A 25,584-nucleotide genomic window follows, 5' to 3' on the forward strand; every position below is an offset into this window, starting at 1 on the left:
TCTCTCTCTCTCTCTCTCTCTCTCTCTCTCTCTCTCTCTCTCTCTCTCTCTCTCTCTCACACACACACACACACACACACACACACAACCACACACATTCCTTCTACCCTTGCATACACATATGGCTCCCTGCTAACAGAGACTAAAATTTTTTTTAATTTTCCAGATCCTACCACCAGCCTGAGACTATTTTGATTGTTTCATTGATTTCCTATTTAAAATATTTTTTTAAGCAGGAAAGAGAACCATGGCCCAGCTTAGTCAGATGATTCACCCCTGGACCAATCAATAGCTAGCAGGAGAGTGCATCCCAATGGGAACCCTCTGATATATCCCAAGGAAGCTGGGCAGATGGTGGAGGGGGAAGCCCCCTGAGGACTATCCTGGGGAGAAAGTCCCGTGTTGGCTGTATTGGAGGAGAGGAACTGAGGGCAAGGGATGGAGAGTTACCTCTGAGGAAAGCATAATTGCTGTACAGAGAGGTCTCCTAACTAGCTCCAGTCCTAAATGGATATACTCCAACACTGTGAGAAGACTACTGTGGGGCCCTCCTTTCCCATCTCCTTCTAGTTCTCCTTCGTTTTGATGAATACTCTTTTAAATCAAAGATAATCCGCTTTGATTTTTCCCAAATCCTACCGCTAAATATGCATGAACGTGATATTACAGCAGATATATTTTTGAGTAGAGGATTTATGTTTCAAATCTGTGCTGTAGTAGGGTTAAAGATGGAATTCCTGTTATCCCTGTGAGTTCCCTCTACCCACTGCCTACCTTGTTGACTTGCCTCTGCCATGCTGGTGTTCTTTCTGCTTCTAGAATGCTCCCAAGATACTCCTCCTTCAGAATGCCTTCCTTGGCTTACTTAGGATTTCTTACTCTGGTGTTCACTTGACTAATGGCCTCCTTTGCCCAGTCTTCGCTCAAATATGGCTTCTCAATGAGGCCTTCCATGGTAGTCCTGAGACTGAACCCAGAGCCTGGATGCAATCCCTTAGCTTTTTGTGTTCAAGGCTAGCCACACTTCCACTTTCGGGGTTTTTGGCTGGTTAACTGGAGATAAGAGTTTCATGGACTGCCCCACACAAGCAGACTTTGAACACAAATCCTCAGATATCAGCCTGCTGTGGAGCTAAGGATTATAGGCACGAGCCACTGGCACCTGGCCTCACCTGGCCTGTTAATACTGAACCCCACCCACTCCTCCTAGCCCTCTTTATCTGACTCGCCTTGTCTCCTTCAAGTAAACCATGTGAACACATAAACTACCCAAATATCAGGAATCTTGGATTGATGTCCAGCTGAGTGGAAAGTATTTGTTGAGAGGAAAAATAATGCTGTTGGGGCCATGGCAATAGAGAAACTGGTATTAGTGAGCAACTACTCAGTGCCATGTACAGTCTTTCCCATAGATCTTCCTGGCTTCACTGCTGACAGGTCTTACAAGCCCCCCTTGAAAGATGAAGAAACGGGAACCCAGAGAGGTGTGTGAAGTTTCTCATGGCACATACTTAGTTAAGTGGCTGAATCAAGCTTAAAACCTACATTGGAACCAAAAAGCCATCACCTGTCTTCCACTAAATCCCTTAAGTGTTCAAATTGTGATTGTCAGAGCACTGCCCTGAAAAATGCTCAGGAAGAATGCTTCAGGCGACATCTCAGGAAAGAAAAGGACATGTAATGATAGATCTGGCCAGTCCTTTTGTTGTTGTTGTTCCTCTTTCTTTTTTTAAGGGCAGAATCATTATGTTGAATCAAAGCTTTAGCACAGTCCCACCTACAAACAGATGGAAGTGAAGTTTTGGTTCAATTGGAGATAGGGTGGGGGTACAGTCTGCTTTCTCCCTGGCTTTCCTTGTAGCCAACATTTCTCCCTGGGCATTCTTGAGGAACCCAGTTTGAAAACCATTGACTAGAAAGCAGAGCTCATGGATCATTTGCAGAGCTGCTAAGCCTCAGGAGTTCCAGTCTCGACTTCTGACTAGACAAGGTAGATTGAACATTTACATTCATGGGAAGCACCGTATCCAGTCCCACCTGAATTGCGATCAATGGTGTTTCTTGTCGTATAAATCCTCTAGGACAATGCCAGTAGAAGTCGGCCAATGGGATGAATGCTAACTGTCTTAGCAGTATTGGTAAGGCAGAAAGCTAAGGACCTGGTCCAAAGGCTGCCAGCTTTCACCACAGAACCACCAGGAAGTACCAGGAGGTCAGGGGTCTCAGGGACTCCTGAAAATGCAAATGAAAGTGGAGCCAACAGGCATGCTCATTCTGGAAAAGTCTAGAAAAAATTGTTGTTGGGTATTCCAGTTTCCTCCTATGTTCTAGAGCAACCACACTGAATCACTTTTTTTTTGCCAGTCCTGGAGCTTAAACTCAGGGCCTGAGCACTGTCCTTGAGCTTTTGTCAAAGCTGGCACTCTACCATTTGAGCCACAGCACCACTTCTGGCTTTTTCTGTGTTTGTGGTGTGGAGGAATTGAACCCAGCATTTCATGCATAGTAGGCAAGCACCCTACCACTAGGCCACATTCCCAGCCTCCAGAATCACTCTACTCTTCCCCCAACAGAAGGTAAAATTGAGACAGAGACCGGACTTGAGGAGACCAGGCTCAGCTGAGGGCAGGAAAAGTTTCTAAATTGAAAATAAGAAGAGGAAGTGCAATTCTGCTAACTGACTAGGGATAAGTCCTCCAGTCATTACCTATTCCACTCAACCCTGGGTAGAAATGGAAAGATCACTTCCCCAAGAGAAAAAAACCCAGGGACAACGGCAGTCAGGAAGTATCCTGTTCAGTGGCCTGCTTCAGTCATCCTCATGTGATACCCTGGCGACTGACCCCCCACCTACACATATACACAAAGTGGGGGTGGGGGACTACGCAGCCTTCTAACTTTCTCTTTATTTTTTAGGTAACTATTGGGTGGGTTTTTTAAAATTAGTATTAGTAGCTTCAAGCAGTAGTACAGAGGTTTCCATTTAACATGTCAGTTAATGAGTCCAATGCATCTTGATCAATGCCACCCCTTCCATCATTCTCCATGTCTCCCAGCCCCATCCATCCCCTCCATTTTCCTAGTTCCATTTTCACATATGTGCCTGAAGATGTTGACTGCATTCACCCACCCTGCCTCTTAACCATACGTGGACAGCACAGAGCCATTAGCTGGAAAAGAAAGGAACTAAAGCCAATCCCAAAAGAAAGCCTGTGAGATAGACATGATCGCAAACAGAACAAGCTGTGGTAGCCACATGGCCTAGGTTCAAACACCGGCAGTACCATTTATCAGCTGGATGGCCTAGGTTCAAACACCGGCAGTACCATTTATCAGCTGGATGGCCTTAGGCAAGCTATGTAACTGCTCTGACTCTCAGTTTCATCATCTGTAACATGGGAATGACAATATCATTTGCTCTAGAAAATCATTAGGAGTACTGAGATGAGTTGTATGTATATGATGTGCTTAGAAAAGGGTCTTGATAATATCAGGCAATATGTAAAGGCTTAATAAATTAACAAAAAAACAAATGCATGAGGCAGATGGAAACATCAAAATGATTTAATTAAAATCCTCAAGAGAGATAAGAGACACTTCGGCGTCCATAAATGAAAGCACAGGATGCAATTAAAAAGGAACATTCTGTGAAGAAGAAAAAAATATAAATCAAAACTATGATCACAGATAGTAAAAACTAATCTCTTGGAGGATTGGAATTGAGGGATTCTCCCCAAACGAAAACAAATGAAAAACAGGATACAAAACACAACAGAAGGAAGGGAGGGAGGGAGGAAGAGGAGAGAAAAGAGAGAGGGGGGAGGGAGGGAGGGAGGGTGGAAAGGGAGGGAGGAAAGGAAGGAAAGAAGGAAGGAAAGAAGGAAGGAAGGAAGGAAGGAAGGAAGGAAGGAAGGAAGGAAGGAAGGAAGGAAGGAAGGAAGGAATTGAACCAGAGGACAAGCCCAATCATTCAGCATCCTGCCAACTCAGAGTTCTAGCATAAGGAAACTAAGACCATGGAGAAACAACCTGGGAAAGTGTGAACATAGTCAAAATCCTCAGCTGAAGGCCAAGGCCTTCCCCACAGAAGGAAGCTCATTCTACAACCGCAGCCACACACCCAGACCAAGACAGGACTTAGCAAAACTCGGGCGAGCAGAAAGAAAGCGGAAATCTTCCAAGTTTCTGGAGAAAAAAGAAAGGGTCACCTGTGCTGATTCTTCTGTGAATGGTACAGACTTCTCCACAAAAGCCAGCAGAGCGACAAGTTAATAGCACATATTGCCTTTGTCTTTCTGGGGCCAGGAGGGCTTGATTTCTCTCCAGAGCATTCTTTACCCAGCACACTATGAATGAAATGTGAAAGCAGAATGGGGCCTCAAATTAAAAAAAAAAAATGTGTCTCCTGCATAGGCTTTTTCCAGAGGTTTAAGTGTTTAAAAACCAAGAAAGAGAATTCCAGAAATAGAGAGTTAGGCCTCAGGAGAATTCCAGATGCAGACAGGAAGAGCCAGGATGACAGCCAAGCAGGAAGAATTCCAAACCAGAACCTCCAGTGGTGAGCTTCAGACACGAAGACCCTGCAGACCTGGCATTGTACTGAAAGCAGCTGCCTCAGAGGCCTGGCATGCCAGCCAGGTTACCAAAATCAACAAATAATAAACAATAACAAAAAGAGGAAAAGCAAACTATTTTCCTGATCGCAAGAAAGAGATCAAACTGGGTACAGTGGCACATAGTTGCAATCCCAGCTACTCAGAAGGCAGATATTGGGATGATTTTAGATTTCAAGGCCAGCCAAGGGAAAACATAAGGAAGATTTCCATTTTCACCAACAGCTGAGCGTGGTGGTATGTCCCTGTCATCTCAGTTTATACAGAGAGCATAAATCAGAAGATCATGATCCAGACAAGACTTTATTCCAAAAATAACTAAAGCCAAAAAGGGGCGGGCGTGGCTCAAGAAGTAGAGTACCTAGCTTGGTACTAGTGGCTCACACCTGTAATCCTAGCTACTCAGGAGGCTGAGATCTGAGGATTGTGATTCGAAGCCAGCCTGGGCATGAAAATCTGTGAGGCTCTTATCTCCAGTGAACCACCAGAAAACCGGAAGTGGTGCTGTGATTCAAGGGGTAAGGTGACAGCCTTGAGCTGAAGAGCTCAGAGACAGTGCCCAGACCTAGAGTTCAAACCCCACTGCCCCCCCAAAAAAAGTAGAGTATCTAGAAAGCTCAAGGTCCCAAGTTCAACTCCAAATACCTCCAAAAGAAAAACAAATGGATTGTAATTAAGAAATAAATAGCTGCCAAAACGTTGGTGCCCACAGAACACGAATAAGAAGAACAGAAGAAACCGCTCAAGCAGTAGTAAGCTGAGATGCAGAACTTGGGGTTTAGGGAGAGGTGGAGCAGGAAACTGCTGTGTTTCATTAGAAGCCTTGCAGCACCATTTGGCTTTTTAAATTATGTACATAGGCTGCTTTGATGAAAATAAAAGTTAAATTAAAAATAATCATAAATTTTCAATGTAGCTGGAAGGCCAGAGCAGTTATCAAGGGTAACACTGTCTCCTCTACCTCCTGTCAGAAACAGGGTATGACAAGAGCAGATGCTAATGGTTGCTATGGTTTCTCCAACATCTCCGTTCCCAAGGGAAAAGGGGAAAAAAACTCTTGTCATGGCGCCAGGTTCTCTGAACTTCCTCAGAATGAGAGGGACACACTAGGACATGAATTCTCAGCTGTGGGGACAGGCGGCCACCAGCAAAGATGCTTGCTTGCAGCGGGGCCATTGTGCCGGTTGTTGGGGGGTATCTCCATGGTGCCTGAAGAGTCTGAAAAAAAATATGCCATAAATAAAAAGCGCCATCCGAGGCAGGCATCTGATCTATCAAGGAGCCAACAGCAGCCTGAATTTTATCAATAGTAGGATGACCTGAAGAGTGGACCTGCTACAAGCTAGAAAATTTGGTAACATTAGCCAGCATACTAAGACAGCCAGGCAGAGGTCCAAGGACAGCACCAAGGAAATGGACAAAGCAGGCCCTGCCTCCATCCCCCAGCTCAAGGCCAATATTTAATAAGTCTCCTTTGAGGCCAAGAGTGTGGCCAGGTGATAGAGTGCTTGTCTAGCCTGCACAAAGCCCTGGGTTCGATTCCTCAGTACCACATACACAGAAAAACCACAGAAGTGGTTCTGTGGCTCAGGCTAGCCTTGATGAAAGCTCAAGGACAGAGCCCAGGCCCTGAGTTCAAGCCCCAGGACTGGCAAAATCAATCAATCTCCTTTGAAAATCTCTGTGCTAGGTAATCCAGTGATGCAGACGTAGGCAATGTAATGATATAAATCCAGGTATTTGAGGGAATCACAATTAAGGAACTATCGCAGGAGTCTCTGAACTATTTTCTAGCAAGGGAATTTCATTCGGCCCACAACTTTCATAAGAGCAAGACTCTACAGTCCTGTCAGGGAACATGTAAAAATAATTGTTTTCAAGTGTTCTAATCAACAGAAGAAAGAGGAAGAACAAAAGAGGAGATAGTTCTAGAAGGTAGGGAGGGAAAAAAGCAACTCTCAAGGAAGCTTCAGAGAGGAAATGATCCTGGTTCTGGTCTCAAACCTGTTTGCCAGGTTTCCTAGGAACTTTCTGAGAGTGAGAGGAGAAGGAGGACCCCATACCTAAACACAAAGAGAAGAAAGAGGACCAAAGTCAAGAGCAGCCCAGACTTGCCGCAGCATCTGAGTAAAACCACAACCCCAAGTGTTCCGTGTGTGTTACTGAATCCTCCCACTCTAAGTGTGGTCCTCCAGCCCAGGGCATTGGCCCCCTCACCTGTGAGTCGGATGGAAGTGTAGCATCTCTGTACCCACCCTGAATCCATAGAGTTACTGAATTACTGTGACCGGCGGACACCCTGGAGTGTAGGAAGCTCAGGGCTAGACCACTAACTCCCACCACTGGAAATCGAACCACATCTCCTTAACATAGGAATGTGTCTTTGACCTCACCCCACATGAAGACAATTGTTCATCTTGTGTATCTGTTGATCGAGAAAGCATTGGACAGCACAAAGTTGCTATGAATCCCATAGTGCTTTGAACAAATTCTGTCATCCTATCCAAGTCTATATTCTACACTATTTCTTTCGAAGTGTGGGTACCCCAATGGCTTCCATCAGTACAGATAAGCAGAGTTCTTCTGCCATGAGATATAACACTCTGTCATGGCCAGTTAAAGATGATGTCCTCCACAAGCTAGTTGCCCACTCAGAGTCTTCAGCCCTCTTGTGCAATAATTTATCATCTCCAAGCCTGAATCCCCTAGGGAAACACATTATTTAAAGGATCCTTGAGATAAATCTTTTTTAAAAAAAATGAGATTAGACCCAACACTCCACACATAGTGAGTGCCTTCATTAAAATGTTTGCAATTGCTCGGCTTAGTGGGAATGGAAGTTAGACAAACTTGGGGGTCACTTGACCAGCACCTGACATCACTCTTTCCCCAATGTAGACACCTGGCCCTACAGAACAGAATTCCTGTACTGGTATTCTATGTCCTCTGATCCTCAGACCTTCCTGAGTGTCCCCCAGGCCAGTTCTAATCCTTTAACACAGTCATTCACATAATCGGTGCAGCAAAGCAGGTCTCAGAGCCATTGAATGGCTCCCCCTGGACCTCTGTGGTCTGATTTGGTCCTTTATGCCCTATAACGGGGGGGGGGGGGGAGAAAAGATCGCTTTGAGTTTAGCAAAATATAACATGTTTGTGAACTATTTGTGAGCTCCATGGCAGAAAGGGCTGGAGATTGCAAGTTGCTTTCCCCAAACTCTTGTGGTCACTCCATGACGTCTCCTAGATCACAAGCTGTCTGTGTGAGAACTCAGTGCGACATCACACAGCCACCCAGAAGAGACATAATTGCAAGCCTATCCAGCCATGGAAAGACAGTGTTAGGTTTTTTTTTTTTTCCTCCGAAGCTCGCCTAGCCTCAAAATGTCACTTAGGAGCAACAGTGTGTGAATATGCCTGTCTCCATACTAGTTTTAGATTTTCTTACCTAAGGAAGCAGCCTTTATTGGGCCTGTCTACCAGGGAGAGGCGGAGAAGGGAGGACAAGTCACACACTGTCCAATTTTAGATAGGCAGCAATTTGTGGATTCCGTAGCATACTCAGCCTCTCTAACTTTTCATGAGATTCCTGAACGGCCATGTCTATTTCTTTTAAACCCGTTTTCTTTTTAATGAGATACAGTGAGGTTAAGAAAGAGATTTACACATGGTCTTCAGCTCATAGACATTCTGTGCTAAAAGAAGCCTGACAGATGAGCTCCCACTTTGCTTTTAATCAAAAAGAAGCTAAAGCTCAAAGAGTCGGTATTGTAATTTGCCTGGAGTCACGTGGCTTTTGAGTAATGTGGTAGAGAGCCACTTCCTTACCTCTCTTGACAGACTCTGGGCCACTTCATTTTCTCTGGCTCAAGCAGAAAAGCAAGGACCAACATGGCACCTGTAGATGAACTCCAAGAGAATTCAGTCAGTCCTTTGGCCCTGGGCTCTTGAGAGCCAGTGTGGGACCCTTGACTGGGTCACTGTCACCATGTCATACCCAGGCACGTTTCCCCCAGACTTGGAAATGAAAGGGCAAAGACTGCCATGCTCACTGCAAATTAAAATCATTCCTCCTCCATCCTTCATCCATAGGTATGAAACGTATGGGCTTGATACCTGGGCTGGTTGACAAAGAAAAGAGGAGACTAAAGAGACCAGACATGTGGCTTCCCACACTGTCCCTGGCTGTCCCCTGCCTTGCTGCCAGTGGCTAATCTCTTCTCTATACCCTCTGGCTTCTCATCTAAAAGATGAGAAATTCGCTGAAATAAAAAAGAATCTAGAGCTCTCTTGGCTTCAAATTCTGTGTAGCCTTGAGTCATCGTCTCTGGGATCTTTTACTGAGTTCTCTCTCACTGAGTACTGAGTACTGGCACCAAGCTCTCTCATGGGTGACTTGTGATCCAGGAGCTTTAATTCCCTCACCTGCAAAAACTAAGTCATTTTATAAGTACAAGGCATCTTGATCAATATCACCCTTTCCTCCCTGAAAAGCTAGAAACAGAGCCGTGGCTCAAGTGGTAGAGTGGAAATCTTGAGCAAAAACAGTACAGGATAGTGCCCCAACCTTGAGTTCAAATCCCAGTACTAATACCCAAAAAATAAGTAATAAGGGATATTAGAAGAACAGTGTTCTAAACACCCACACACACACACACACACAGAATTTTCATCTCCCTTGGAAATGCAAAAGTCCACAGCAGCCAGTCAACAGGACAGCAATATAAGATGGCCTAGTATCCTGGTACTTGGTAGCAGGAGAGCCACCAGCCTAGGAATGAGAGAATGAAGCTGCTATCAGAAGTCAGGGCCCCTGGCTTTCCAGTGTGACAGGCAACTGATCCCCAGTGAACCAGAAAATAGGGTTGAGCTGCATGGTTCCCATTTAGGTCCAACCATTCAATGACCAAAACCAGACCCAAACGGAAAGGAAATCCATCCACATACTCCCCAATGTCACATCCTCCCTCCTCCATGAGAGAGCAGAATGGGGGGGGCACTAGAGGATAAGGTTCAAGGACCAGCCCTCCCACATAGGGCCCTTGGGCATCAACCTGAACCCTCTCTTCCTCCCCTCTCAAGCTGCCTGTGGAATGAGAGCCCTGCACCTCACCCCTGTAATAAAGTCAGTTTTGTCCAAAACAAGATTGCTTTGTAATAACAACACATCCCTTGCCTGAGCCCAGAAAATTCCCTCGGCTTTTCAGACAAGCAAGTCTACTTCTTTCTTTCCAATGCTTATTTCCTTGGCATGTTTCCCGCAATTTGCAAGATTAAAGACTTAAGCATATTCGACTGCCACGTACTTTCCCTCTGCATTACGAATTCCACCCATGGCTCCCGTTTCTTCCCTAGGCGCTCCCAGATCCTGACTGCACACACAGGAAACAGCTCCCCAGGTAGATTCGCCTTGTGCATGCAGTGTCATGCTTCCCAAGAGGGCAGGGAGAGTCTGGTGCTTCTGCAGGCTTAGCTCTGAGTGCTCTTCTATGTTAAGCTGTCTGGAGTTCAACAGGGTCCCAATTAACAAGGGCCCCGAACACCATGTATGGAGTACCTTTCCTTGTCTCCCGCCCTCTGTGCCGCTCCGAGGCTTTGGATCTTGGTGTTGATGATGTGTAAACAAATTCTTCACTGCACTGTGGACCTGCACTCTCTGATGGAAGTCAGCATTGAAACACAGAATGAGAGCATGCATACTTCTTCCCAGCACCAATCCAGCTATAACAGTCTGGATGATCACTCTCTGGAAACTCTTTCGTTCATTGCGAGGCACACACTTTTACAAGCAAATGTTAGCAATCTATTGTCTAACAAGATTTTCTAACACATTCTGTACCAAGAACCACATTCAAATCATGTTTGCAGTCCCAATATTTGTGCCAGTAACCACTATTGTCCCAAGTGCAACCTTACCTGCGTCTCAGGTGTTGGGGAGACAGACTGTTGAGACCTGGGGTGTTGATGTTTCCCAGCATCCACCAGGACCCCGGCAAATACCCTGCAGGCCAGAGGGCTGGGAAAAGAAGAAATACACCAAGAACATTTTTCTTAGTCATGTGCTTCACCTAACATCTATGAAGCTCTGCTCTGAGCCAAGCCCAGTGCTGGGCGTGTCAGGGTGGTGACCTATTCTCATTCTCCCTCAGAGAACCAGGGCATCTCCTCACCTCCTTAGGAGGGTGGAACGAGTGCTAAATTCTAAAATTTAGTCTTCAGACCCTTGCTCTGCTTTTGACTTGCAAATCCTTCTAGTCCTTCTCTGGACTAGCTCAATATTTGTTCAACTGTGGCTGGCTTCACATGACCTACATCAGAATTCCTAGAAATGCAGGTTCATGGATTCCACCCAGGCTGATGAATTTTGAGTCAGGGATTGGACCCCGGGAGCCATGGTTCTGATCTCTTGGGGTGGTTTTAATGTGCCTTCTAGCTTGAGAACTTCAGAAGCAGGTGGCCTGAGATCGCCTTGTGCTCTAGCAGTCTTATGAGTTATTTGAGGACCCAGCTCTCATTAATATGCTAAGTCCAAGAAATGGCAGATACTAGAGATGGAAATGGCACAGAAAAGAGGGAGCACCTGCTTTTGGCCAACTTAGAGAACAATGCACAAGAGGAAGCAGGCATCTATAGCAAGGCACACCAGCTAACTCTAGCTAGAAAAATAACTGTATAGGAACTCTATACAGGAAAAAAAATGCTAGGAGAAAGCAGGTCCAGGGGTGGGGGGGCCATAATTGACCATGAACATAGATTTCTACTGCTCAGAACCTCAACCAAAGCCAGGTACCAGTCAGTGGCTCAAACCTATAATACTAGCTACTCAGGAAGCTGGGATCTGAAGATTAAGGTTCAAAGCCAGCCCAGGTAGGAAAATCTGGGAGAAACTTTATCTCCAATTACCCAACAGAAAATTGGAAGTGGTGTTGTGGCTCAAAGTGGTAGAGCAATAGCCTTGAACAAAAATACTCAGGGATAGTGCCCAGCCCTAAGTTCAAGTTCCACAAATGACCAAAACAAACAAACTCCCCCACCAAAAAAGAAAACCCCAAGCCCCTCAGACACCCATGAGTGCGTCTGCCTGGAGAGGCAGGGTAGTGGAGTCCTTATAAACCCTGCAGTTCTGTGAGAGCTAGGGTCTTCTCATAGCTGAAGGTTCTAGAATTACTCTGTCAAGTAATAATACCACAAGCCACATGTGGCTGTGGGGATCGTTTGTAGTTAATTTAAATGAAAACTCCTCTGTTGCCTTAGTAAGCTGTCATGGCCAGAGGCTAGCACACGCAGGTTACAGGACATTCCCTGGAACTGCTTTATCTACTGCTTCCCTTTCCTGCTGAATGCTTGTCAAGAAATGAGGCTACTTCAGGATTGTTTTTTCCTCTCCGATGTAGGCAACTACACCTGCTTGTGGAATAAACAGGCTCCTCCAGCAAACCCCTAACCCAGCCTGATTAGCCTCAGGCGGTGCTCGCTGATGGAGGAGCACCTGGCTGTCTGTTTTGCTCATTACACACAGTGTTTCGGACAGAAAGGCTTCATTTCTCATTTCTCCCTGTAAGCCATACATCTGCTCTTTGAGCCTTGTCTTACTGACCGTAAGATTTCTTAAGCTCCGTTGTATAGTGAGTGCACAGCTTCAACTAGCTGTGGAAAACACATTTTGTCACCTCTCCCCTTGCTCCCCTGAGACATCCTGGCAATACCAACATCACACTCACTCCTTCTCCCCGTTAGAGCCTGGCCTTAATAATAGCCTTAAATAATGTGGTGAATGGGACCAGGAGTTTGGCCTAGTTGGGTAGAGTGCTTGCTTAGCATGCACAAAGACCCAGGTTCGACTCCTCAGTACCACATACGTAGAAAAAAAGCCGGAAATGGTGCTGAGGCTCAAGTGGTAGAGCTCTAGCCTTGAGAAAAGAAAAAAAGTCCAAGGACAGTGCTCAGGCCCTGAGCTCAAGCCCAGAACTGGCAAAAATAATAATAATAATAATGTGGTGAATGCCTATCATGCCCAGCTCAGCAGAAGAGGACCTCTGAGCTCCACAAAGCCCAGCACCTGACCTCAAGATGTTGCCATCACATAAAGGATGGTCACAGAATGTGGCAGAAGCTCTAATAGATGGCTGTGGCATCCACCTGTCAGGCAAGACTAGGAGTTGCTTTGAGCGGGCTGGGAGGATGGAGTTTAGTGATAAGTACAGCAATGGTCAGGTGAACAATGCAGAAGAACATTCTAGGCAAAGGAGACATTGGCATCCATGGCCATCAGGGACCAACGGAGAGACAGTGAAGAGCTAGGCTAGGGACAGAGCGTTTTGGAAGCCCATTCTACAAGCTGTTTGGAGAGGTCAGACCGACTGGGGAATGGAGGACAATTTCCCAAGTGCATTCTCTGCAGAGCACACAGAGTAGGCCAGACCCTGCTACCACCTCCTACAGCCAAGGGCCATTTCTCCTGGCCCAAAAAGAGCTCAGAGAGCTTCTGGTCAACTTACCCACCTCCTACAGTTCTGAGGGCTGGAGCAAACCCTGCGCTTCCATTGCTGCTGTGGGAGCAAGGTATTTTTCTCTTTCTGATTCCTCATCTTTAGCTCATGGTCAGCAGAGATAGTACTTTGGGGTCAAGGGGATGGGTAGACAAATGAAGAAGAAGGGTGGCAGAATGCAGTCATCAAATTCATTGTTCATATGTGAAAATGAAGTCGGGAAAATTGAAGGGGCTCAGTGGGGTTGGGAGAGATGAGGAAAAAGAAAACTGGGAAAGAGGAAGCATTGATCAAGATGTACTGTGCTTATAAACGGACATATTCCATTGAAACCCCTTCATAGACTGACTTGGATAATAAAATTGTAATAAGAGATAAGCAAAATAAAATATGAAATATTTTAAAGAATCCTCCCATCATTCCATAACACGGATTTAGGACCCAGGCAAGGAGTAGGCCCAACTGACCTGAATTCATTTCCCGTTGTTGCTGAGAGTACTACCAATTTAGTAACTAGAAAGAACATGCACTGGTTATCTTAAAATTCTTAAAATCAAAGACCTAAATGGGTTTGGCTACGTTTATTCAAATCAAGGTTGTTGGCAGGTCTCTGTCCCTCTCAGAAGCTATCAGGGAGGCAGACATTTCCCTGCTTTCTCCAGACGCTAGAAGCTGCCTCCATCTCTTGGCTTGAGGCTCTTCCTCCACCTTCAAAAATCACCCCTGTGGGGGCCGGGAGTTTGGCCCAGTGGGAGAGTGCTTTCCTAGCATGCACGAAGACCAGGGTTCAATTCCTCAGTACCACATACATAGGGGGAAAAAAAGCTGGAAGTGGTGGTAGGGTTCAAGTGGTAGAGCTCTAGCCTTGAGGAAAGTCCAACGACAGTGCTCAGGCACTGAGTTCAGGCTTCAAAACTGGCCAAAAAAAAAAAAAAGAAAGAAAGAAAGAAAAGGAAAAAAAAAAAGAAAATCACTGCTGTGGCATCTTTCCATGTTCTCTAACTGGTCTCCCAGCTCCTCTCTCAAAGACCTCTGTGATTGCTTTGGACCTACCTTTATGACTCAGGACAATTTCTCCATCTCAAGACGGTTAGCTAACTAAAACTGATCCTGTCCCTTTTCTGTGGAAGATCACACATTCAGTCACCAGGGAAAAGGGTGTGCCTACCTCTAGACACAGTCATCCATCATGGCCCTTTTGATATCTACTTGAACTTTTCAACCTGGAGCATCTGTTGTCACTCACCCATGACCTGTCCGTCTTTGTTCTTTCAGAGGAAACGACATTTGAAGCAGGAGTGAAAGTTCAAATCCACAGTCAGTCTGAGCCCCCTTTCATTCAAGAGCTGGGCTTTGGGGTGGCTCCAGGGTTCCAGACCTTCGTAGCCACACAGGAGCAGAGGGTAAGTTTTCTGGTCTCCCCAGATCAGCGGTCCTCAGGCCATTCCAGCTACTCTCAGAGACTCGATGGGACACATGCAAAGCTCACTGTGGCGGGTTCTGAACCTGCCCGGGAAGCTTGGGTCCATTCACAGGAAGGGGCTTTACCATCACTTGGGAAAAGGATACTGGCTGACCTCGGTCATTCTCCTGAGCCATCCACTGGCTTCTAAGATTGAGTGGGAGGGAAGCTCAGCTTGCTTTCTTTGAAGATATTTCCCCCCAGAATATTCTGTCACAGAGGACTTCGATACTAGTTAATTTTTTCTTTTTTACAAAAGTTACTTGAATGTTCAAATAACAGGGATCGGAGAGTCTATCCCTTGAATTAATTCAAGTCAAAGCAGCCAACATAAAGAAAAGGGGCGGAAAAATCATTTCCCCTGTCATTGTTAAGTGGAGTGAACCCTCCTACTTGGGTTCCTACCTACCCACCCACCCTTTGATATAGCCCTGGGCAGGGTCCTTCCTCAGCCAGGCACTGCCCCTGCAGGAAAGCTGTGAGTCCACAGAGGGAGGCTGGCACTGATTCATATTTGAAGTGAGTTTTACATCTCAGAAAGGAATCCTTTACAGACTCTCGGTAGAGAGGAAATCTCAAAGCAGGATGGCAGAGGGACACAGATATTCTCTCTCTCTCTCTCTCTCTCTCTCTCTCTCTCTCTCTCTCTCTCTCTCTCTCTCTCTCTCTCTCTCTCTCTCTCTCCCTCCCACCCTTTGTCCTCTCTCTCTCTCACTCAGCTCCTGCATATTTTTGGTATGGTTTGCCTAGAAAAGAAGCTAAAGAGATGAGGACATAGCAGAAGTCATCAGTCCGATCATTCACAGCAATTTGTTTTGGCTGGCTCTGAACAGAGTGGAGTTGGTACATGACAGAAGCACAGCCTAGGGCCATGAGAAACGGGAGGACTCAGGAGAGCTATGACAGAGCAGTAAGGAAAGATGTACACTTAAAACTTAGGAGTCTGGCATGCTTTTTAAAATTTTGACTCAAAGGCCATCTTTCAGCATTGTTCTCCACTGCTGGGCCATTTTATAGAGCAATATGGCATGTTTAAAAAAAAACTGGCTATGAATCTGTAAGCAGGCTACATTTTTTTAAGTCTCTAGCAGAGTTGACAATTTTAGACTTAATATTTTATCCAGAAGGTAGTTGGTGAAAGCTAAGGTCAGCATCTATTGCCAACAGAGGTAGGGCAGTTAGTCTGTTTTCTGTGAGTCCCAGAGGCTAGGGCAAGGGGCTGGATGCTATGAGCAGAAATGGACAGATAAGCTGGGACCCAAGCAGTGGGACCAGAAAAGTGCCTTTCTGAGAACAAAAGAGGAGGACGTGGACAACGGGAGGCAAATTCAAGGCCCAGAAATAGACAGTCCGGAAGAGCGAGAACGTGGGTTACCCTGTAAAGGTGTACAAGCCAACAAGTAAACTAGGAACTGAGAGCCTCTTGAGAACTGTCAGAAATGAACAAATCCAGACACAAGTGGAAGTAGTAAGGTTAAATTTCCATCTGTAATGTACTATTGCCACCAAATGCCAGTGACTCACACCTGTAATCCTAACTACTCAGGATCTGAGATTCATGGTTCAAAGCCAGCCTGGGCAGGAAAAGTATGTGAAACTCTTAGCACCAGCCAACTAACAAAAAGCCAAATGTGGGGCCAGGAGTTTGGCCTAGTGGTAGAGTGTTTCCCTAGCATGCTTGAGGACCCGAGTTCAATTCCTCAGTACCACATGCATAGAAAAGGCCGGAAGTGGTGCTGGGGCCAAGTGGTAGAGCTGTAGCCTTGAGAAAGTCCAAGGACAGTGCTCAGGCCCTGAGCTCAAGCCCCAGCACTGGTAAAAAAAAAAAAACAAGAAGCCATATGTGGAGGTGTGATTCAAGTCATAGAGCACCAGCCTTAAACAAATACGCCAAGTGAGATCACAAAAATGAAAAATGCTATTGCAATAGGGAAGCAGGTCCAGCGTGAACAGAACAGAACTTGAATCTATATTAGAGATGACTGGGTATTTCGAGAGAAAATGAGGGAAGAGGAAGAGGGATAGATCAGAAGTATTTAAACAATTATATGTACATAGATATGTACATATATAACATGTACTTATATAATATATATATATTATATGGTACTAGGCTACTGGGGAAGTTGAAATCTGAGGATCACAGCTTAAAACCACTAAAAAGCCAGAAATCGAGCTGGGGTTCACTTAGTACAGCACTAGCCTTGGATGAAAAGGCTAAGGGACAATGTCAATTTCAAGCAGGAAAAAGAGTAGTGGTCCATGTGAGACACACCTGGATTTGCTAACTGGTGCTTATTTGAGTTGAGCCCCTACCCTCTCCTGGGAGCTGGGTCCCAATGTTTAGGTATCAGCTGGAGGAAATGGTACTTGTTTTTGATAGCTTCGAATAGCTAGAAACTGGGCTAGTGTTTGTGCAAGCCTTCATAAGCCAGGATTGAAGGCTAGTGGAGAAGAGGCTCAAGAGGGCCTGGCTGGAATGTGGTCAGGGAGAGATGTTTAGCAGGACTTCCTTATGCTGTGTGAGCAGATCCGTGTTCCCAGCAAAGGACTGGGTACAGGTTAGAACAACCGACGTGCAGAGGAATCCTTGGCGTCTTGAAAGGTAAAATTCAGACATGTAGGTAAGTCTGACTTTGTGGTCTGTCCAATGTACCTCTTGTGGTGGCATTCCCTGGAGTCTAGCTTGTTCTTAGCATGCAGGTTAGCGAGCAACGTTCTCCGATGTTTGGAACATGACACCCCCCGTCTTCCCACACACACACAAGTTGCAGAAGAGAAAGTTCTTGGAAGTCACTGTTAACCAGCAACCTGCCATATGCTTGGTCCTCCCCCAGCCTCTGCCCACCTTCCATTCGTGATATGGAAGAAATTTCTGGGCTGAGTAGAAAATTGCAACTGGTGATTTCTAAGCTTTAAGTCTCTGTTTCTCTTCCCACGACGAAACAGAGGGACCCCCGCCGCAAGCAGGATGAGGAAACTGAGCACATTCCAGCTTCCCTGAGTAGAGTCGTTTGCTTTGAAGGATATGCTCAGCAAATCAACCCCATTCATATCAGTATTCCTGTGCTTATTATAACTAATAATAAGATATTTGTTAAACATTTTACAGTCTTCAAAGCATTTCCGCATCATCTCATTTCATCGTTTCATTCATATTAATGGAGAAATACAAAAACACATCCCAGAGCTAAATCTAATAATACATTATGTTTACCAATATATAAAAGAGCATATTCATAGGAAATAAGACTTGAAGAAAATAAGCCAAAATACCCACAGTGGGGGAATTGTGAATGATTCATTTTCTTCTCTGGGCTTTCCACATCTTTCCACATCTAATGTGGCTTTATTTTTATTTATTTATTCATTCAGCAAATATTTGTTGAATATCTACTATGACTGATGCTGTAGCAAACAGAACATCCCCAACTCCGCCCTTGTGGAGCCCACGGAAAAGAATTGCCTTTAACAAAGGAAAATTAATATCAAGCCAAATGCAATTTGGGGACTCACTCCCATTTGTCTCTTCTCATTCTGCTATGTGCTAACGTGCCTAGCTGACCTTGATATTCAGCATTAAATTTCACTGACTACATGATTCATTCTTTCTCTTCACACTTAACCTCTTTTGTTCTTTTCTTTCTCAGGTATGGGGTCTTGAATTCAGGGCTTTGCATTCTGTTTACTTGCTTATGGCTGGTACTCTGCCACTTAAGTAACACATTCAGACTATCTTTGGGGGGAACAAATTTACAACTACGTATATTTAAACCTACATAATGTTTACATTTTCTTTTTTCATATATTTTATTGTAATTAATAGAAGGGTTACATTATATTCACCAGATAGAAGGTGCATTACTTCACAAACATTGATACCCTTTCTCATGTCTTGGTCCCCATTTTCCTCCCCCACCCCCGCCCTCATCTTGTTTTCCCCCCTTCCCTATCCTATTTCAAATAACCAAATAAGCTTATATCAATATATCAGATACCAAGGTGAACTACTGTAACAATATGAGATAACCAAGGGACAGCAAAAGAGATGAGAGATAACATAGTACATTAAGGACAACAATCACTCATTAGATGGCTTTTGTTTCTATATCCTGGATGTTCTTTCATTTAGCATCATACTATATGGCCTTATGTATTTAGGTTTTGCTCTATTGTAAATCTCTGCTAGAAGAGTCCAAGGTTTCTACTGATTATGACAAATGAGGGAAACCATTGAGCCTATGTTCCTTTGAGTCTGGCTTACTTCACTTAATATGATTTTTTTCTAAGTCTTCCCATTTCCTTACAAATGGAGCGATGTCATTCTTTCTGACAGCAGCATAGAATTCCATTGTGTACAAATGCCACATCTTGTTGATCCACTCATCAACTAAGGGACATCTAGGTTGGTTCCATATCTTTGCTATAGTAAATAGTGCTGCAATGAACATCGTTGTGGTGGTGGATTTAGTATGCCCTTGTTTCTGGACGATTGGGTAAATGCCTAGCAGTGGAATTGCTGGGTCATAGGAGAGCTCTATGTTTGTTTAGTCAGACTATCTTTTTGCTGGTTAATTGGAGATGGAATCTCACTGAGTCACTGGTACCCAGCTACACGGTGACATTTCTGAAGTCAGGATTTGTTTTATGACTAATTAAATCTTACCATGACAATAGACAGTGACTTTTCCCCTCTTCCTTGAAATCTAAAACCATGAGGGCAGCTTGCAATCTATGGCTCAGGCACATTGTTCTCAATCCAAGGTTCTGCTGCCTCCGTTCAAAGTGCAGAGAAACTCTGCAAGAAGGGCCATTGGTGGAAAATCAGGTATCTGCAGAAAGCCTTTTCCTGGGAGGTTCCTGTGAATCACGCTAGGAAAACCGATTGCAAGGTGAGCGTCCCGAGAGACACAGTTGACTGAAGGGACCATGTTAGAAATGGGATGGTCTTTGTATAATGAAAAAAAAAAGATGTTTCTATTTGTGCATAATGACACATACACACATGCTTTATAGAGTTTTCCCCTTTTATTTCATAATCTCCAAACAATCTTCTTGGACTATACACCACATCAAAGATTGCTTTTGATCTTCTGTAATCGCTTTAAATTCAATTAAGTCAAGGTACAGTCCTGCCTTTCTGAGAGATATTCCTCTAGTTAGCTCCATTCTGTCAGAGCCTTGCACCATCCTGGAGCCTCTGCCAGTAGAGACAGGGAGTAGGGTGATGTCCTGGGAGCAGAAAGGACACTTTGGATAGCAGAAGGATGGCAGTGGCTACAACTAAGTGAGTGTGCACCAGAGAGAGCCCTGCCATTCGCGACTGCGTGTGATCCCCTCACCACCCCCAAGGGGGAGGGTGGTATTATCTCCACTTTCCAGATGACAAAACTGCATGGGTAAGTAACTTGCTCAAGGTCGCATAGCTAGAGGAGTAGCAGGGTTGGGCTCTGAGCCCAGACCAACCAGGTCCCCACACCTGTGTGCGTTCTGCTCCACCACCCTGCATGGCTGGAAACCAGGCAGGCTCTCTGGGGGAGGGTGAAACAAGGCTGGTCTGGTGCCTTAGAACAAGCCCAGATGCCTGGATGGATCATAGTCCTGACTGTGCCATGGCACTCTGGACCGGTCGCCCTCACTTCCCATTAGTAGGATGAGAGGATTCAATGAGATGGCCTGATAAGGCCTCTGAAATGCATTCCTAGGAGTCTCTGTCTGTATGGACTCAAGGACACAGAGGTTACCTGGTAATTCATCCACCAACAGTTTTATACTCACTCCCCACTCTGCCATGGCTGGCTGTCTCCTCATGCCAGCCAGCATGGGGTTCTATTTTGTGATATAGATGTAAGATAAACCCCTCCTAACCTTGAGAGGCAGAACTTGGGCTCCTGCTGATGAAAAGTAGGGGAGGGGATAGCATCCTTAAAACTTTAGGAGAGAGGCACTATTTTGCCTCTTCCTCAGGCCACATGCAGGGTGATCCCGGCACTACCTGATCTTCAACCAGTTTATTCCTGGAATGCCTATAACATGCTCAGATTCTAGCCCTTAATGCACGGTGGCTAGCCTCACCTCTCCAGCCTCATCACCTGCCTCCTTCCCCAGAGGCTGCTAAAAGAGGCTGAGAGAAAAGAGTATCATTATTTCTAGCTATAAACTTAGTGATTGAAAGCCATTGAAAGGGACCAAGGCTAACATACAGATCTGAAAACCGTATGTCATATAGATGGAGTAGATGAACAGATGAGAGAATCAAGAAAGAACTTAAATGAATGAGCAACCACACATGGAAGCCTCAAGCTGGGATATGTCACAGGACAATACCACTCACCAAATGGTCTTCCGTACTGACATCCAGACTCAGGTTCTTTGCCCCAAATTCAAGGTGGTTGCTAATTTTGAGGGACTCCCAGACACTGTTTGATATCTCCCACCATCTCCCCCAAGGCATCTAATGGTGATTCTTTTTTTTTTCTTCTACCAGTCCAGGGGCTTGAATTCAGGGCCTGAGAACTGTCCTTGGACACATTTTTGCTCATGGCTAGCACCCTGCCACTTGAGCCATAGCAGCACTTCCAGCTTTTTCTGAGTATGTGGTACCAAGGAATCGAACCCAGGGCTTTGTGCATGCTATGTGTGCACTCTACTACTAGGCCAAACTCCTGGCCCCTCTCATGGTGATTTCTTGATCTCCAAATGTTTATCCATGTTTGTACTTATGGCTAGGCCTTGAAAATGAATCTAGAAATCACTGTTCAGAAATCTCCTGGGAAGCATATCCTGGGGTTTTCTATTTGATGGTCTCAGAAACAACTTGAGAGGCCAGCGTGAGAAGCACCCCCTTCCGGACATGACCAATTTGGGGACCATCAAGAAGAAAGAAAATTCCCCTGGATTTTTATGCGGCTGACTTAGTGGAGCTGCATCCACCATACCTTCAGAAATCCCACAGTTACAATCCTACCATATCATACCCTGCATGGAACAGCTGCCCACCAACCTAGAGGAGGCTGGCAAGAAAGGCAAACATAATTGTTGGGGCCTCCTGACCCCAGTTAAGTCTTTGGCAGGTAGCCTGAGCACAGTCTCCTGAAGAGACCTGAGCCTGTGGCTGTAGGTCAGCTGCATTTCCAACATTAGTAGGAAATTCCACATGGTTCACAATAAAAAAAAATTCTCTGCCATCTCCACCCCATACAAAAAGACCCAGTTGTGGGGTGAGATATCTACCACGGGCTTGTGACAGCTCCTCTCTAGCGTCCAAATTCAACTTCCTAAGTGCCTTTTGAAGGAGAAGACTAATTTGTCAATCTGACAGCCCATGCATGGCTCTTAATATCTGTGTTGCATGGTCCTCAGTGGAAGTGGAGACTTGCCCAGTGGGTGTTGCTATTTTTTGAGGCAGAGGGAAGAATTCATTACACTTGTCCTCAGTGACTTCCAAACTGCCAAAGCTAGAGTCAAATAAATATGGCAGCATCCAGTTCCACCCCCACTGAAACACTGGGAAAGTTCCAGAAGGCAAGACCACCATCTAGACCTTCACATTCCCTTCACATTCCCAGGAGACATTATTTCTCCCAAACAGATTGAAAATAAGAATCAGTTAAGCAACTGCTAGCTTAGCTACTTAATCAGTCTTTGCCATTCAGCCCCCAAAGTACAAATACCTTTAGAACGCCTCTCCAAGAGTTAGGCTTTCACCTTTTTTTTTTTTTGGTTGGTTTTGAGGCTTGAACTCAGGGGCTGGGTGCTATCCCTGAGCTTTTAGCTCAAGGCTAGCACTCTACCACTTTAAGCCACAGTGCCACTTCCTTTTTTTCCTGGATGAGTCTGTTTTTTCCTCAATATGGAATTAAGGCAGAGGTGGAAGAATGGCAAGAAAGAGTCGTGCAAAAAAATTGTTCAGTTGGGTACAGGTAGCTCATGCCTATAAACCTAGCTACTAAGAAGGCTGAGATCTGAGGATCACAGTTCCAAACCAGGTCAAAGAAGAAAGTTCATGAGACTCTTATCTCTAAGGAACTATCTCCCTCCCCAAAATAAAAACCAGAGCACTGGCTGTATAAAATGCTGTCCTTGAGCAAAATAACTCAGGGATAGCATCCTGGTCCTGAGTTCAAGACACAGAACCTAGAACCAGTACACACACACACACACACACACACACACACACACACACACACACACGGAATTGTTGATTAGGCTTGGTAATTCACACCTACAATCTCAGCTACTCAAGAGATGAAAATCAGGAAGATCATGTTTCAAGGCGAGCCAGGCAAAAAGTTAACCAGACCCCATCTCATTCAATAAGCTAGCTGTGGCGGTGTACATCTGATCCAACCAGGAAGGAAGCTAAAGGCAGGATGATCATAGTCCAGACTCATAAAGTACCTGAAAAATAACTAAAAGACAAGAAAGGACTGGGTAAGGGTCCAGTGGTGGAGCTCCTGCCTTCAGTTCTGATATAAGGCACTAAGTTCCAGTTCCAGTACTAACACAAGTAAAATTATTGATTGGCTAGGATAAGCTAGGTATCATTTCCAGCTCTGTTGAAAAAGAAAAAAAAGAAGAATTACACAAAATATTCTCATGCCATCCTTTTCCCTCTTCCGTCTTCTTTGTATTCTCTCCTTCTTCCTCTCCTAACAGCCTGCAAGGAGAGGTCTGTACCTGCTATATGGATGGTCTCTCCTCCCTATTACTTCCCAGCTCATCTCTAGCACTCCACTGAAACTTTTCTTCCTCCAGATTGCTCGTGAGGGGCCAGGAGTTTGGCTTATTGGCAGAGTGCTTGCCTAGCATGCACAAAGACCTGGGTTCGATTCCTCAGTACCACATCTATAGAAAAGCCAAAAGTGGTGCAGAGAGTGGGGGGGGAGAGGGAGGGAGATTGCTCATGAGATCTTTGTGGCTAAACTGCACCCTGACTGATAAGGACACTCCTCTGTCTTTACCCCCACCTTCTTTCTCAGTAGCATATGGGTCACTGGCATATGTCTCTCCATGAAACACTCTTACTCAACCTGTCTGGCCATCCTCCCACCTCTCTGCCTTCTCAGCTTTAGTCCCTTATATATTGGGCATTTCAGGATGTTGTTTTCGTCCTCCATCATTCTGCCATCTCCTTAAATGATATTAGACATTTCCATGAATCTCAGCCACCCTCAGCCCTCAGCCATCTTAGCTGAGTGCCAAAGCTTATAACCCAGGTGCTGAGCTCCCTTTTGTCTCCAAAAGGGCTATTTCCTCTGACGTTCCAAAACATCTCTCTCCCTCGAGTCTCGTGGCCATCTCAAATCAATAGCCAACTAACTTCATCCTCTTCCAGTTTCTACATCTTTCACCACCAAATTGCTATTTCCTTTAGATTCTCCTCCCACCCTGTAAATGACCTGGGGATACAGGGGGAAACCCATTCACTATTATGAACTCGTGCCTCCTTCTCTTCTTCTGTAAAATAGGTCTGGAATTGGCTCCTAACTCTGAAGGTAACTAAAAGACTAAATGAAACTCAAACATGTAACATTTGTAGGGAGGCCCTTGGCATTCAGTAAGTGCCTAATAAATACTAGCCATGATCATCCCTCACCTCAGGCCCTACATCAGTTCAGCTCTTTACAATTCCTCATCTGGCTAAGAACAGCCTCTCCCCAATTGCTCATCCTGGCCCTCCACAAACCATTCTCTGCATCAACACGATCTGTGTAAAGTACAACTCAGAACATCTTCCCCCCATCTCATGAACCACAGAATAAAGATCCAAAAATCTAGTCCCTGGCCCAGTTCCTCCTGTGCCTGCTTCCCACAACAACACACCAGCCCCATTATCCTGTGCGTTCACTGTCTCACCCCTCTTCTTCTGCCAGCCACCACCTTCCCACGCTCTCCTCACCTAACTCCTGCAGAATTCAGCTCTGCTGTGCTGTGCTACCCTCAAAAGGCCACCCTGCGGACATCTGTGGAGATTTCTGTCATAAATACACACCCTTTCCTCATCTGCTCAGTTACCTCTCTTCCCTAACCTGATAGGGAACTCTTTGAGGCGATGACTCTGCCTAGTTATTTATATCTCAGCATTTTATAGAATGCCTTTCCTAGGGAAGGGACTCCATAAATTCTATCGAGGGAGTGAAAGCATGCATGAGAGAAAAACTTTTATCCTGTCACACTTTTGTTGATACCTAGTCATGTCTTTGCTAAGCCATAAAATAAAGGCTCAATTCTGTATCCAGCTTCCAGCCACCTTTTGTCTCACTGTTGTAACCCACAGCTGTTCAGCACACACACACACACACACACACACACACACACACACACACACACACACACACCCCTCTGTCCACATACCCCCCACAAGCCTTCTTTCTGCCCTACTCCTTCATCATGCCAGGCTGACTCATTTACTGAAACCTAGCATGTATCAGGCATGTGTTAGGAAGACACAGCAATAAACAAGACAGGCCAAGTTCTCTTCAGGGGCTGTAGTCCAGCAGGAAGAATAGCAACCAGTCGATGAATCAGTCAATCCTCAGTCTGGGATTAAGAATCCTGTCTGTCTATGTAAAAGGTCTCCAGGACACTCTAGACTTCTGACGGGAAAGGATGAGTTTTTATCACAGTGAGATAGAAGGATGGGTGTATGGAATACCACAGAATTCTTTCTGAGGACTGACAGTCCATTTAAGTTCTGCTTAACCTTCAGATATGGTATAATTTAAACTGTCTTTAACAGTAGGAACTAAAAGAAAGAGAGAGGGTGAAGAGCCCTTTGATTGAGTACATGGGGGGAGGGCGGGGAGAGAAGGGAAATGTCACCATGGTGTGGGAGCTGCAGCCTGGGTCAAAGTCCAGACTTTTAATGGCTCCCACCTTTGCAAGCATCCATTGGGTACAGCTTCCTGTCTTGTAGCTTTTGCATTGGCTCCAACATCAAAATCTTGTTGCTCAACTTTCTCCATGGCTTATTTCCTCTTTGGACCCACGCAGCAGAAAGGAGGCCTAGTGTCTATTGATT

The 25,584-nt window shown here is 45.3% G+C and overlaps 1 protein-coding gene across 2 annotated transcripts in view; it reads left to right on the forward strand.

Annotated features, from left to right (window-relative positions):
* LOC150052035 (acid-sensing ion channel 2-like) overlaps window positions 1–25,584 on the forward strand; it is a 224,826-nt gene that overhangs the window by 155,996 nt on the left and 43,246 nt on the right. For both annotated transcript variants that reach the window (XM_090351258.1, XM_090351259.1), the window contains exon 3: window positions 14,375–14,502. In XM_090351258.1, the coding sequence (XP_090207384.1) occupies window positions 14,375–14,502 (128 nt within the window). The remainder of the gene's footprint in view (window positions 1–14,374; window positions 14,503–25,584) is intronic.

Source organism: Megascapheus bottae, chromosome 17 (genome assembly GCF_031878675.1).
Source record: "Megascapheus bottae isolate mThoBot1 chromosome 17, mThoBot2.hap1, whole genome shotgun sequence".
Taxonomy (NCBI): domain Eukaryota; kingdom Metazoa; phylum Chordata; class Mammalia; order Rodentia; family Geomyidae; genus Megascapheus; species Megascapheus bottae.